The 16,067-nt window shown below is 42.0% G+C and overlaps 1 protein-coding gene across 7 annotated transcripts in view; it reads left to right on the top strand.

Annotated features, from left to right (window-relative positions):
- Positions 1-16,067, top strand: part of ARHGEF9 (Cdc42 guanine nucleotide exchange factor 9) — a 274,051-nt gene that overhangs the window by 241,159 nt on the left and 16,825 nt on the right. For all 7 annotated transcript variants that reach the window (XM_083722047.1, XM_083722048.1, XM_083722046.1 and 4 more), the window contains one exon: positions 10,096-10,227. In XM_083722047.1, coding sequence (XP_083578173.1) covers positions 10,096-10,227 — 132 coding nt within the window. The remainder of the gene's footprint in view (positions 1-10,095; positions 10,228-16,067) is intronic.

The following is a 16,067-nucleotide window of genomic DNA, read 5'->3' as shown; positions in this document are numbered from 1 at the left end:
TTTGTATTGTAAACTGCCCAGGGATATATATTACAAAGTGTGGTATAAACATCTTAAAATAAGTACATAAATGAATTTAAAATAGCATGCAATTTATTAGAGACAATGCAGAAGGAAAGAAGAAAATAAGCAAACCAGGTCTCTTGCATATTGTTCTTGCATATTGTTCTTGCATATTGTTATACAGTTGTTATAATGACCAGGTAGAAAAGATTATTATAATGTCCATTCTATCACCATGGTTACTGTGGCATAGTAGATCTGGCAGTCCATTTTAACTCTTTAATCTCTCCCAACACAAAAAGCATCAGGGGATTTCTCAGCAGACACATTTAAGCTGCCATGAGCTGTGAAGTAAAGAAATTATGTGGGTTGTCACAGCCAATTATATTTAATAACTGTGTGGGCAAATGAAAGGAATGATCAGATTCCTTAAAATTTTCTGCTGGGATTAAGGGAGTTGCTAGGAGGCAGGTTCTGTCCCAGGATAAAATGAGACACACCCAACCTCTCAAATGCTATTTTGCCACAGTGTGGAGATAGACCACCAGAGAGATTTAACCGGTCATGAGGAGTTTGGTTAGTAAAATGATTTATATATTTATATTATATGCCATCTGATGCCAATATAGGCTTGTTAGCAGGTTTCAAGTATAGAAAACAGACCACACAAGCATGTGACTATAAACACCCAATAAAACAAACCCATTAAAATATAAGCTTTGATACTTAAAATATGCAACAAAGCGATCTGTTTAAATAAGAGCTAGTGTGTGTTAGCTGAATCCTGCATCTTTCTCTCTCACACACACATACACACAAACACACAGGGTGGCCACTTAATGCATCACACACACAAACCCCAAAAGGAGAATAGAACAGAACACACTTTTCATGAAATTGCATAGGTTGCTTTGCATGTATATATGCAGCTATCACTATCACTTAAATAGAAATACAAGCCATCTCACCAGAGTGGAAGAGGTTGTGTACAAGTGATCGCTGTGCCTGCTCAGTTCTCTCCAGGTACCTGTGGCAGCTCCTTCAAGGCCTCTTGCTCTCTCTCTTCTTAGGGCTCTTTGTGGAAGTCAGGCTCACAGATTTCATATAGGAAAAATGGGGTAGTAGATGTAGGGCCAATAGTCTTCCTTTTTTTTAAAAAAAGCAGTGCAGTTCTAACAAAAGCCTTTTTGATTCTCACTGGGAGTCACTTTGATGAGTGGAAGTATAACTTGGAAAGAAAACTCGCAAGTGCTAAACCAGTTTGCAACAGATTGATTGTGGGTTATTGCAGGGGTAGCCAACATGGTGCTGAACTACAGTTCCTATCATCCCCAGCTGAGTTGTAGTCCAGCAACATCTGGAGGGCACAACATTGGCTACCCCTGGAATTATTGCTTGTGTTCAAAAGCAGTTGCTTGGGAGGCAATATAGCCTCAGATGTGACTTCCCTGTATTTTGATGCCTGCCTGTAATCTCATGTGACTCATTTGTAAGAATCCTCATGCTGTAAAAAAATAAAAAAATCTCAGTGTAGGAACATTTCAGCCTCATGATGCTTAATATTCATGTATGGGTGGAAGGATAATATGACCTCTGTCTTGGATCGATTGCTATTTTTATTCCACCACCATTACTACTTTGAGGCATTCACTTTTAGCAAACCGTGGCTATCTGCCAATTTTCTCTCCTTGGGATTTTCTTTTTTACATTAATTTTCCAAATCATTCGGGAGGCTGCCCAAACACAAGTCACTTTAAAAAAGAAAACTGTAACCTGTTTGAAGATGAAAGCACTCCAAGCATACCAACCATTTAGAGGAGAGTACTGTAGTGCTTTTGTGGCTATTAAACTTCTTGTATTAATTGGCTGAGCAGGTGCTTGTTTGCAAGGAATGTTCAATTGCCTGAGGAACTGATCAATTTGCCACAAGGGTGGCCAAGCTGAAGGGTAATGCCTTGAAAATGAATTGAGGGCTGTTGTGCAGTTAGGAATGTGGGAGAATTCTGACAAAAGTGGAAAGGGGATTGGAAATTGTCAAGGTTGACTTATTTGTCTCCTGTTCAGAACAGAGATCAATGCAATGAAAACGATTGGCATTCACTGTTGTTCTTGCATTCATTTTGCTAATTTTCCAAAATTAATTACATCCCCTCACATTTTGCATTGTGTTTCCTTTGCATTGAAATTAATTTGTAGGGATAATAATGCAATGGCATTAACAGCAACTGTTTGCCTACCCTTGCAGGTCTGTATTGCACCTGTCAACCCCTTTGCTTCCTGAACAGGCAACCCATCCATTCATTTGAACATAGGAAATTAAGAGGAATTGAGTGCAGAGGCAAAAGAAGGGTATGTCCAGAGTGATTAAAAAACTGAGAACAAGGAACACGAAGGGACTTAACAACTTGATCCATACCCTAATTTAATGGACTGCCTCACAGCTCCCTCGAAGCATAGACAGAGTTTAGAGGTGGGCAAATAGAAGTATTTTGAACCTCTATAAACACCTGGAGCACAGGCTCACTACATCGGTTTGTATGCAATTTGCATAGGCAAATATATATGCATATGTGTCCAGGGCAGAAGTCTCCATCTGGTATGCAGGCTGAGACCCTACCTGCCTGTGGACTGTCTTGCCAGAGTGGTGCATGCCCTAGTTATCTCCTGCTTGGACTACTGCAATCCATTCTACATGGGACTACCTTTGAAGGTAACCCAGAAACTGCAACTACCGGTAATCCAGAATGCAGCAGCTAGACTAGTGACAGGGAGCAGCCACTGAGACCATATAACACTGGTCCTGAAAGACCAACATTGGCTCCCAGTATGTTTCCAAGCAGAATTTGAAGTGTTGGTGCTGACCTTTAAAGCCCTAAACGGCCTTGGCCTAGTATACCTAGTATACCTGAAGGAGCATCTCCACCCCCATCGTTCAGCCCTGACACTGAGGTCCAGCTCCAAAAGTCTTCTGGCTGTTACCTCCCTGCAAGAAGTGAGGTTACAGGGAACCAAGCAGAGGACCTTCTTGGTAGTAGTGCCCTCCCTGTGGAACACCCTCCCATCCGATGTCAAGGAAATAAACAACTATCTGACTTTTAGAAGACATCTGAAGGCAGCCCTGTTTTAGGAAATTTTTGATGTTTGATGTTTTATTGTGCTTTTAATATTTGGTTGGGAGCCACCCAGAGTGGCTGGGGAAACCTAGCTAGATGTGCAGGGTAACAACAACTTCTTCTTCTTCTTCTTGTTACATTTTTATGCTTCAAAGGGGAAGGGGAAAGAGATCCCGGTCTGGGACACACACACAACTCTACCAATGCCCCTGGTGGTCTTTGCAATTGTCAGCCATGCAATGTTGAGTAGGAGCTACTTGGTTGTGACCCACTGTGTCTACTTTAGCTGGGTTTCCCACACTTTTTTCCTGCTACCACTATCATCAGAGGAGCTGGAGAGGGTAAAACAACCATGGCATATCTGAGGAAGGATTTGGAAACATGAAGTAGAAGCAAGCTTGTTGGCCTATTTGTGTCAGCATTAGTATTCATAGTTCTGCTTGGCCCTCAAGGTTGTTCTGTTAATCCTGTAGTTTGAAGGTTAAATTTGGGGGTCGGCCTTTGCAAAACACAAATGCCCGTGGGTTAGCTAGATAGTGGTGTTCTCCCCCGCCCCGCCATCAGACATTTAATTCCAGCCCAGCTCAGGTTTTGTTCTCTGAGTTTATCTTCCTTTAGCCTTATCAAGATTGAGAGTAAGCTACTAATGGCTATGAAGTCAACCAAGGGGAAAGGAAACTGGGAGCGGGCAGCAGCTAAATCTCAGTAGTCATCAGCTGTGCAGAACAATCTTAAGCATGTTTACTTGGGGGGGGGACCACTTGGAACCAGGGGACCTATTCAGGATGGTCCATTTGTTGGACTTAATGCTCTAACCAGGCAGGGGAGGGGAAGTCAGTATCTCAGGTGACTTGCTCCACCTTATGTGCAGTGCCTGCCTTGTGTAAATTGTTAACATGGGGAAGCAGCTCTAAAAAGCCACTAAAGAGAAGTTTTGCAGGTGAAATGGTGCAGTGGGTGTCATTTGCAGCATTTTGAGTGTCATCTGCAGCACCGTCGCTTGGAGGTAGTAGTGCTTCTGAATACCAGTTGCTAGAAGCCACAGGAGGGGAGAATGCTCTTGTGCTCGGGTCCTGCTTTCAGGTTTCCTGCAGGCATCTGGTTGGCCACTATGAGGACAGAATAATGGACTAGATGAGCCATTAGCCTGGTCCAACAGGTTCTTCTTATGCTCTTAGTTTATTATGCTCCAATTGCCTCATAGAAAAGATTTTGGTAGTTGAAATGCAAATATGAAATTCCCCACTGCTTTCAATGCACACAAATGCACAAATTCAGGGATATACACAGTTGTCCCCTGTCGTCCCACTAGGTTTTCCTTAGTTGTCACAGTGTAGTGATAACATCATTCAATTCCTAAAGCTACAGCCTGGTCTGGGCCAGTCTTCTGCAATATTGGGTCTTCAAGTGTTGTTGGATACCCCCTACCCTTCAGGTTTCTCTTTGTCATTTCACGGCCTTCTCTCATGCTTTGCACCCAGTGCTATTTTTCTGGGGGGACGCAGAGGTACGCATACCCCTAAACATTTTGTTAATCTAAGTTTCGCCTCATTAAGGGGCAGTATTTCAATATGAGTAGGAAAATGATAGAACCCCTAAACATTTTTTAGGGGGGGAGCACTGTTTGCACCTATCATTCCATCCCATCTTTAGGCTAGCCTCTGTCCCGGGACTTCCTGCCAGTTCTGGCCTTTCTCTGTGTGAGGTTTTAATCTCAGCCAAACAGCCTATTGGTCCTTCCCTCCCAGAATCTGAACCGCAAACTGATTCCCTGAGCATATGAACATTCCGTGCCTTAGGAAGCAGCTCAGCCAATCAGTGTCTGAGGTTTCACTACTACAAGCGTAATACAATACATATGTTCTCTCATTGGATTCAACTGTTTACAGTAGCACCTCGGCTTACGTTACCCTTGGGTAACGTAAACTTTGGGTTGCGAAAGCGGCAAATCTGGAAGTGTTTCACCCCATGCGCATGCGCAGAAGCACTCTACTGTGCTGTGCACATGCACAGAAGCGGTCCCTCCGGTTGCAGAAACCTCGGGATCTGATCGGAGCTCTGAGATGGATCCCGTCCGCAACTGGGATCCATTCTGTATTGGCTTTCTGTATTCAATAAATTACTGTGTTTCAAGACTTGTTATTGAAACTTCTGCTGTCAGTGATTACAGTTTTCCTTGTGCTCACCATGTTAGCCCCTAGAGTTAACTTTAAATACAGCTGTTCTGTCTGAGAAACGGCGTTCTGAAGCTCAGATGGTTCCACCATCTAATCTGTCAAATTTTCTATCCCCCTGCCCAGCCCGATTTATCCTTACCTAATGTGCTACTCTCATTCTCTGAGGTGTGATTTTTTGCGCTTTCCAGTAATATTAAATTCACTGAAAGATGAATAACTGTATAAAAATGTAATTGGCACTGTCCTTTTAAATTTCTTCTAGCTCAGAAACCTTCCAGTTATTTATGGAACCTCTAATGGAAGCCTCCTGCCCTTAATTATGTAATGTGTGAGAGCTGGCTGCGGACTAATGCCGCATTATTAAATCCAAAGACCGTTGTGAATAAAAAAATATGATGCATGCAGCAAACTTCCTGTTTTCAAAGCTAGAGCAGTCTGACAAGAGATAACCTTTTGAGGGAGGGGGAAACTCATATGGAGGTTCTGCAAGAAAGGAAGGTTATTTTATCCCCCACTCCTGTCTCCGGCAACAGAGGGTCTGAAAAATGAGGCTGATGAAAAAGATGGTATTTCTCCTGCTTTTTTTCATTCTTTCTGATCTTTCTATCACCCAAAACTTTGATCAATCAATCATTAAAGCACTGGAGGCTCAGTCATGGAAAGGGCATGTTTTGCTGAATAATGCAATTGGTGCAGTGCCAAAAAAAACCCTCCTTCTGCAATTTCCTTCAACCATTCTCCACCAATTAATGAGAGAAGAACTTTGTTTGATAAAAGGGGAGTGAACTTTTGATGAAATGTTCATGGGTGGAGTACCAGGAATTTGTCACTCTTACCTTACTGTTGAGGTGGACAAGGTGTGTCTGAGTGTCTGATTCATTTCACCAGTGGTCTGCACTACCCAACATATCACTCTTCAGTGAAAGCCATGGGTGTTTCCAGACTGCTGCTCTTTTCACTTGGGATTCAGTTGCATACAGGCAAATTCAGGTTGCATGATTAAAGTTGATTAACAAACCCACTTCCTCCCAAAATTGGACCTTTTGTAATAAGGAAAGTGACTGGGAAGTGCACTGGAAAGTGTGGGATAAAATTTGCTTGATGCAATGTCATTGCACTTTCTTGCAGACAAATCAAAATGAGTTCTAAAAGAATAGCTGATGTCTGCAAACTTTGTGCAAACAAACCAGGGTAAATACTCAATGAACAGGTCATCTGGAAGTGACCCACAGAATCCCTCCTTTCGGGGGAGGGTGTTGAGATGAGGAAATGGGGGTGGCTGCAGTCAGTTGGATAAATGTTTGCTGAAAATAACTTTCACACACCATGCTCAGCCACCTCACATGATCAGGTAAGCTCAAAATTTTACTCCCATTGGAAGTCTTAAATGTCCTGAAAATAGTGTTGGAAACTGGTGGACCTCAACCCTATTCAGTGTTTGAACCCTAGTCTCCTCATTCTCCTCAAGGGGTCACTAGGGAATCCAAAAACCCTTATGCCCACCATGGGAGAGGCCAGAAAGTCAATCCTCTTCAAGCAGGTCTCATGCTCCATGCTCTCTGGGGGTCGAGGATATCGCAGAAGTGATACCTGGAGGTCCTGAGTGTCAGTATCCTTGTTGCTGATGAAAGCTGTGAATCAGGGCCCAGGATGCCACAGCGCATTGTTGTTCTCTATTTTTCTGCATAACCAGGCATAGAATGTGGGGGATAAGAGGGTATAAAGAGGCCTCACATAATGGCCCAAAGTGAAGCATAGGAAAGAGAAGCAACACACTGGAAGAAGCTAATAAGCTGTCAGTCATGCATGACCAACCTGCTAATGAAAAGTGCTGCAGAAATCATCCTTTTAACAGGCATGGGCACTTAATTGCCAACCAAATATGGAGATTATTTGTATTGGATTATTGGTTTACCATTTCATTGCAAGCCCACATCAGAGATCATGGAATAATTTGGTCAAGTGCAACCCATTGTTCTTCCATGCTTCTATAAGCGCACAGGTGTATGGACTAAGTTCTAAAGAACATCCCCACTAATGTCAATGGGATTTTTGAAATTCATGAACACTAACAACCTTTGCCTAACTGCCCCCCAAATGTCATCATCACACTTTCTAAAAGATATATAATATATGGAGAGAATCCAGTACCTTCTGAGCAAAGCACCAGTCTCCCTAGGGAGGTGGAGGAGAAAACTGGTATGTTTATACATAGCACACATCTGGGTCAAGGAGACAGAGTCTTGTGTATGCTTCAGAACTTATAGCAACTATGGATGACCTGCCTTAGAGCTGTCCTTAGATGAACTCTAGTCACCTATTGTGTTTTTAAGGCATTGTGTGAGAGCCCCTATCTGAAAGATGCTGAATGGTTACTGTGTGAGAGGCAGCTTGGGTTTCGTGTTGACTATGCTCATTACAAACACTTTCAATGTTCATATGTAAATTTTGTTTGAAATTGTGTCTATGTAATCTATTTTACGTGTGTGGGGATTGTGTCAGGGGAAACATTGTCTGAATATTCAGGGCAGTCTACTAAATACGTCTTTTTAAAAAAATAAAAAATAAAAGAAGGCATCCTGGAGCCCCTCCCTATATGTTAGGCTCCACATCCCCAAAGCATCTTTCCTCCAACCTAACCATTGCAGGGCACATCACCGTGTCTTGGAGGAAAAATGCTGACTGTACTTTTGCATATGGAATTCATACTGACCTCTGAGGCTGTCAGCTTTTTCACCTAAGCTGGTCTGTGCATGTTTGCAAACAGAGATTTGAAATGCATCTATTTATACTCTTGATACAGTGCATTTAAGTGGGGCTCCCAAAGTATTCAGTGTAATAAAAACCTGATCTTTTTCAATCTCAGTCTCATTTCTCCATCCCTTGCAGGGACTCAACACTTTCGATTCAGTTAATTATCTTGGAGCACTTGCAGAGGCATTCAAGTCCTCAGGCCTTAGCTACTGCTAAAACTGGCTCCAGGAGCAAATGTTCTATTTTTGTTAGGCAGGGGGTTCTTCTCCTTTTTCCTGACCAAAACATAAGATGGCCAATAAGTGTTTTCTTGAATAATTTCTCTTTAAAAAAAGGAAACAGAAGCCTTTGAAAAAATGGATTAATTTGTAACATAAAGTTAATATAAGTAGTGAAGAGAAGATTCTTGCCTCCACTGTGTAAACTACAGATGATGTTGTACTCCAGCTTCCACCATCCTGGCCTGTTGGGAGGTAGAGTTCAAAAGCATCTGGTTCCCCATCCTTGATCTACACGGATGGGAGTGGGGCCTTTTTCAGATTAAGGGCCACATTGCCTTGTGGGCAGTTTTCTGGGGGCCACAGGCTCATAGTGGCAGAGCCAAAGGTAAAAGAGGGCAAAGCAACAGACACAACCCTTAGTTTTGTACAGTAGGCTACATTCCCACCATGCAGATGACAGAGCTTTCTACAGACGTACACATCTTTCCATCGTCTTATCTAGGCAAGCAAGATATGCTGGATCCTTTTATTGGTTCCAGTGTAAAAAAGAAGAAGCAGCCAGTGCCTGATAATCCAAGTTCCTTCCTGACATTTGATGGCTTTACAGCAGGTATCAGCAGGCTTGCAGCAGAGTAATTGCTAGATTCCAATGATTCACTAGCCTAGTGCAAAACACACACACAGAGAGAGAGAGAGAAAACAACTCTTGTAATTACAGTCATATCTTGGATTAAAGTAGCTTCAGGATGAATATTTTTGGGTTGTGCGCCACGGCGACGTGGAAGTAACGAAGCGTGTTACTTCCAGGTTTCGCCACATGTGCAGACACTCAAAATGACGTCACGCGCATGCGCGGAAGCAGCAAAACGCGACACGCGCAGATGCACAGTCACATGTTATGTTTACTTCAGGATGCGAACGGGGCTCCAGAACGGATACCGTTTGTATCCAGAGGTACCACTGTAAAAAGTTCTGAACCCAACAATTTGTCCTTGCACAGTCCGTATAATTCGTAGGTGGAGGCTAAGTTTGTTGCAGCTGTTATTGAGGGTAAAAGAATCCTTGCTCATCTACTGAAAATCACCCAGGGATCAATCTTCTGTCCACCTGTCATTTACACATTCTACCTCCCTACATCTAGAATAGTTAATTTGTTACCTGAAATTGTCTCCTGCAAATGTTGATGTCTGATATTTTCAGGAGGCTGAACTGTTTGCTAAATTTATTATCTCACAGCAATATTTCATTTTGACAGTTAATATCTGACAGTATTTGATAGCTGACATGCAATGGTAGATGTGTCTGATAATATTTGATGTTAGCATGCAGTGGTGTTTCATTTTCACTGCATATCTGTTCTATAGATGGAGTTGGCATATAATGGTACTTACTATTTGGCAGCTATTTATGAGATTTCATTTTTAAGGCTTGCCAAAGCATGAAGTGTGGATATGTCTTAAAGCTCTCAAATGTCAAGATTTGAAGTAAAAATGTCAAAATTTGAAGTAAAAACTTCACATTCAATTTTGAAAAAAAGGAATACCTTATCACTTTCAAGTATGTACTATTATCCATTGGTACATGTGAATCCCTGTGGGAAGTTTGAAACAACTAAATTTCTGCATACAGCATACTAAATTTCTGTCCATGTTACTTGTATTCCCTGAAAATAAAAAGGATTTTTCCCATTCTGCAAGCAAGATTTTCTACCTCTGTTTTATGTTCCATATTCCATTGCATTTCATAGGAGGACCCTGTTGTCAAATGATGCCCCATTAATTAGAGAGGTAGGATAATTTATTCTCCCATCTGTTTTATACCCTCTAGGGGGAGGACATCTTGGATCGCAGCTCTGAGCTGATCTATACAGGAGAGATGTCCTGGATTTATCAGCCGTATGGACGAAGCCAGCAGCGTGTCTTCTTCCTCTTCGATCATCAGATGGTTCTCTGCAAAAAGGTAGTGAAATTTGGGGTGTATGAAGAATTTTATCTTTGTGAATTCCTGTGAGGACTTACCTGATCTGTGCCACATAGACTACTGTGCCCATTGGAACAGAGATATTCACCCACATTTGCACTTTTGAATTTTGTGATATGGTAGTTCTCAGCTCAAAAACACTTACAAAGTGCGTTTTAAAATGTGTATTTTTAGGATAAAATACATTTAGAAAAGTGTACCTTGAGCAAAATATATTTGGAAATCAGTATTTTGTGGAAAATACATTGAAAAATTGGCATGAAATAGAATTTTTAAGGAACAATGTGCAGTTTAATGCGGAAAAAAGGGAATACAGACTTTTGCATGAACATATATAAAAGGATCAGATGTTGTTTGACCAATCCAAGTGAAATCTATAGCTGCCCTCTGGAGTCAGCAAGGGTTTAGTCTACTTCCCCCTCAGAAAAGGAGGAGAGTCTTTGAATGTTATGACACCCCTGGTGAACCATAACTCACTGCTTATTGCAGTTGGCTTCCTTTAATTTCTTATTCATCCTTTTCAGTCTGAAAATGGTTCAGATATGTTGTTAGTCCAAACTCTGGGTAGAGGCCGTCAACCCGAAAGAATAAAATATGGTATGATTTGGTCAAACACTAGGTGTTTTGGGTGGGGGGATTCAGGGTGTACAGCAGAGCTTTCCAGACTTTTCAAGTTGGCAACACACTTTTTGGACATGCATCATTTTGTGTTGTGACACAGTAATTCAGTTTTGCATTATTTTGTGACACAGTAATTCCGTTTTACTAGCAAACCAGAGGTTAAACTAACTCTCCAGGAGGAGCTCTGGGAGCGTTCGTGTTACACTGCAGTCGACACACTAATGTGTCGCGACACACAGTTTGGAAAGGTCTGGAAATTCCAGGTTTAGCCCTAGTGCCCTGCAAACAACTGAATAAAGGATTCTGTGGGAAGGGAGGAAGCTAGGGTCAAATAACCAAGTTGTCGTGTAGGGTCTCTGTATAACCTCTTCCTGTTAGTTTCTCCCTATATCTGTGTTCTTTTGTAAAGGTCCTAATGCCTTCTTTTGTAAATTCATTGGAAATCTATTGATGAAAAGAGCAGAAGGCTGCATTTTCAACTTCTGTGTTCCAGCATAATTTGATTAAATCGGGGGGGGGGGGGGGGGAGATGGCAGCACGGAAAGTAGAAGTGTAATGTCACTGTCAGCAGAGCACATCAGGATACAATGAATGCATCCTCCCTGCCACCAGGGAATTGGCACAATGAGGGAAAGCTGTGACTCCTTCTGACGGATTGACTTTGAATCTCAGGGCTTCATGGCTCTGTCTTTCATGTTGATGCTTATTAATTTTAATAAGGTCTCTTCTGTCAAGGTGTCGGAAGTTCAATATCGAAGCCCTGTGGGTTGAGATGGGTAATTCTCTTTGCAAGACAAAAGGGGGTCCTTCCACATTATTCAATTAACTTTGATGTGATAGAATTGGGTTTCACTCTTCCTCTAATTCAGCTCCTGAGCGCAAGAGAGCATACATTCAGATGACTCACTCACCCTATTGTGTTTGCTGTCGCTGTGGGATAAACACAGCGCCTGAGTAATATTATCATGCTATTGTAATACTGGTTTGCATAGTTTTATAACCATGACATTTCTGAGCACGGTGAAAAGTACTGGTATTAATCTTCAAAGCCTTAAATGCCTTTTAGTTGGGATACCTGAAGGATGGCCTCCACCTCCATATACCTGCTCAGACCTTGAGATCTTTATCAGAGGCTGTTCTACAGGTTTTCCCACCTAGTTTTTAGTGAAATGACCTTCTCAGTGGTGATGCCACAGTGTTAGAATATCCTCCTCAACAATAATTGGTGTCGTCGTCACAGTCTTCTAGAAGAAATTATCTCTAAATTATTTTATTTTCTTAAGTGTTTTACTGGTTTTGCACTGACAGGCTGACAAAGGTTTTTTTTTTTTTTTTGTAACAGCTGTTTTTAGCTTTGATTGCATTTGCGTTAGCATTTTGTTGATTTTTAAATTTGTGAGTCATTCAAAGGAAGTGGTTAATTGGACCATGTAAAAATAACTAAATTCCCTTCTCCAGAATTCCTCCTTGAATTTTAGAACTCTGAATTTGCCTCTGCCAACTAAGACTTGAGGAAGAAGTTCAAACACACAGCTGTTTGTATTCCACAGTCCTGCAATTGCAGCTCCCTCAAAAGCTCAGCTTGATTTTAAAAGCAAAGTTTCTGCTCTCAGTTAGAATTATTTATGCAGTTGGCTGAATTTTTTTTGGGGGGGGGTTTCAAAGTTTGGGTTACCTTAATGCAGAGGTTCCATTGCAGCTGTTAATACAATCAACTCAACAGTTATCACCAATCTGCTACTGTAAAAAATTAAAGGTGTTCTTATTTAACGTAGATTTAAGCTCCAATTATCACTGACTTAATTTTTGCATCTCATTCACATTTTATCTATTCATTATAAATAAATATCCCACATTTCCTCCAAGGAGCTCAAAATGGAATTTCCCTTTGAAAATTAATAAAGAGGGTTTGTATTATTTTTACTGCAAATTATCATTAACTCTTAAATAACTGCATCATTCATAATCATAGCATGTGTCTTTCTAAAGAAATGTATGGGTTATGTGTCTTTGATCTCTAGATCAAAGTTGATCTACAATTCAGTTAGCTTTTTGCTCCTAGAGCGTGAAATGTGCATATAAGTCAGACTTATCTAGTTATTACAGTATGTGTCTGAACTCACATGCATGTCCAGCAGTCATGTGCATCCATACACACACTAAATAAAGGTTTGGGATCATTTGCTTGAGTTACAATGTGTGTCCTTTTATGAATGTTCTTGACATCCAATACTTTTTGTTTTGGGCTGGTGATCCTAACAATCTCTTTAACTACCAGATGGACAACCAGTAATTTTTAAAGGTGAACAAATAGCTTTACATTAAGATCCTTGAGAGACAAATTAACAAAGAGAGCTTGGTTTATTATATAAAATGAAAATGACAGACTACATAAATGCTGTAAAAATACAGTTTAAGCAGGCAGCAAATCCTACCTTGATCTAAAGAGTGAAAGAATCCCTACGTCTTCTCAAAACCTACAGAAGTGAGCATGACAATTTTACCAGCAGGACTCATACTAATAATATGTTAAGCAATGGAGGGAGGAGTATACCTGTCCTATCATATTAGAGTTATGTCCCTTTTCTTTCTTTTTTATTGAGTTTTGTTGGACAAATAGCCCTCTCATAACCTCCTTGCTGGCATCCTATACTATCTGTAATGAAACCTCCTTATTCAAATTTTGACACTATTTTTTAGGGGGAAAACTTAGTCTTATACATGGAAAAATACGCTACTTGGTCAAGAGAGCTGTGGACTCAAAAAGATTGGAAACCTCTGCCACAGTGAAACAGACCAGCACCCTGGAGAGCTCCTTCAAACAGCATAAACATTCTAATCTAGGCAAAAAAAAAAAAAAAAGGGAAGATGTAAAACTGGTCTGTCAAAAGCCAATTGCAGAAGTGTAGACTTACTAACTAACTAACAAAGACTTTATTCAAGAAGCTGTGAATGAATGCAGAATTGGTGAATTATTTGGACTTACCTTATTCTGCAAGATAAGACCAGATACTGTACCTTTAATGCAATTTCAATTCAAGCCTTCTGCACTTACTTACTTTGTTTTTTAAAATAATGTTTCATTGATTTATTAACAAAAAAGTGCAAACATAACCAAAAAAAAAACAAAACAAAAACAAAATGTAAACCACAAGGCAATCAAGGATATTCCCAGGGGAACTGAAGGAGGTAGTTTTGCGCCCGCTCTTAAAGAAAACATCATCAGATCCCTTAGATCTATCCAATTACCGCCCGGTTTCGAATCTTCCATTCCTGGGTAAGGTGATTGAGAGAGTGGTTGCTGAACAGCTTGGCAGGTTTCTGGATGAAACATAGGCTCTGGATCCATTCCAGTCCGGCTTCCGCACTGGTCATGGGACCGAGACGGCTCTGGTCGCTCTAACAGATGATCTCCGCAGGCAGCTGGATCGAGGCGGGTCGGGGCTGCTGATTCTTCTAGACCTGTCAGCAGCCTTCGACATGGTCGATCACGAACTCCTGGACCACCGCCATGCCGACGTGGGGATCCAGGGCACAGTCCTTCAATGGCTGCGCTTGTTTCTGTCTGTTCGGGGACAGAGTGTGGCGCTTGGGGGGGAATTGTCATCGCGCCACTCCTTGGTGTGTGGAGTGCCTCAGGGTGCGATACTCTCCCCGATGCTTTTTAACATCTTTATGTGCCCCCTCGCCCCGCTTGTCCGGAGTTTTGGGTTGGGTTGCCATCAGTATGCTGATGACACCCAACTCTATCTGTTGATGGATGGCCATCCTGACTCGGCCCCAGACACACTGACCAGATGTCTGGAAGCTGTGGCTGGATGGTTACGTGGGAGCTGGTTGAAGTTAAATCCTTCGAAGACAGAGGTCCTCTGGCTGGGACGGGACGATATGGGATTGAGGGGGCAACTCCCATCTCTTGCGGGGGTGCAATTAGTGCCAGCACCATCCGTTAAGAGTTTGGGTGTAATCTTTGATACCTCCCTCTCTATGGAGGCGCAGATTACAGCTATAACAAAGGCAGCATTTTTTCATCTCCGCCAAGCTAAGCAGTTGGCTCCTTATCTCTCTTGCCCTGACCTAGCCACTGTGATCCACACAACGGTCACCTCCAGACTGGATTATTGTAGCTCACTCTACGTGGGGCTGCCCTTGAGACTGACCCAGAAACTCCAGCGGGTGCAGAATGCCGCGGAGAGACTCCTTATGGGGTCTTTGCTGCGAGATCACATTCATCCGGTACTATACCAGCTGCACTGGCTCCCGGTGGAGTACAGGATCAGGTTTAAGGTGCTGGTTTTAACCTTTAAAGCCCTATACGGCCTAGGACCCTCGTACCTACGGGACCGCCTCTCCTGGCATGTCCCACAGAGGAACTTACGGTCTGCAAATAAAAACATCTTGAAGGTCCCAGGCCTCAGAGAGGTTAGGCTGGCCTCAACTGGAGCCAGGGCTTTCTCGGCTGTGGCTCCAATCTGGTGGAACACTCTGTCACAAGAGACTAGGGCCCTGCGGGACCTGACATCTTTCCGCAGGGCCTGCAAGACAGAGCTGTTCCACCAGGCCTTTGATCAGGGCGCAGCCTGACTCCCTTCTCTGGCAATCTGCACAGAACTTTGCTTAATGGTTGCCATCAATTTGATTTTAATTAATTTTTAGAATGAAATGTTTTTAGAATGTTGGATTATTTGATTGTTGTTAGCCTCCCTGAGCCCGGCTTCGGCTGGGGAGGGGGGATATAAATAAAAAATTTTATTATTATTATTATTATTATTATTATTATTATTATTATTATTATCTGTAACTACACACACTTTTCTGATATTTGCATTTGGGTGTCCTATTAGCATCTCAAACTAAGTACAGTGGTACCTTGGGTTACAGACATTTCAGGTTACAGATGCTTCAGTTTACAGACTCCACTAACCCAGAAATAGTACCTTGGGTTAAGAACTTGGCTTCAGGATGAGAACAGAAATTGTGCAGCGGCAGCGGGAGGCCCCATTAGCTAAAGTGGTGCTTCAGGTTAAGAACAGTTTCAGGTTAAGAACTGACCTCCAGAATGAATTAAGTTCTTAACCTGAAGTACCACTGTATATTCATACATGGATTGCTCACCTTTCCCCTCAAGTTTTTCTGTCCTTCATTTGTATCCCTACCGAACAATCACCTTACTAGGAATGCAGGAGAAATGTGTTCAT

This window comes from Podarcis gaigeae, assembly GCF_964106915.1.
Source record: "Podarcis gaigeae genome assembly, chromosome: Z".
Taxonomy (NCBI): domain Eukaryota; kingdom Metazoa; phylum Chordata; class Lepidosauria; order Squamata; family Lacertidae; genus Podarcis; species Podarcis gaigeae.
Note: the sequence above shows the minus strand (reverse complement) of the source record. Positions and strands in the feature narration are given on the sequence as shown.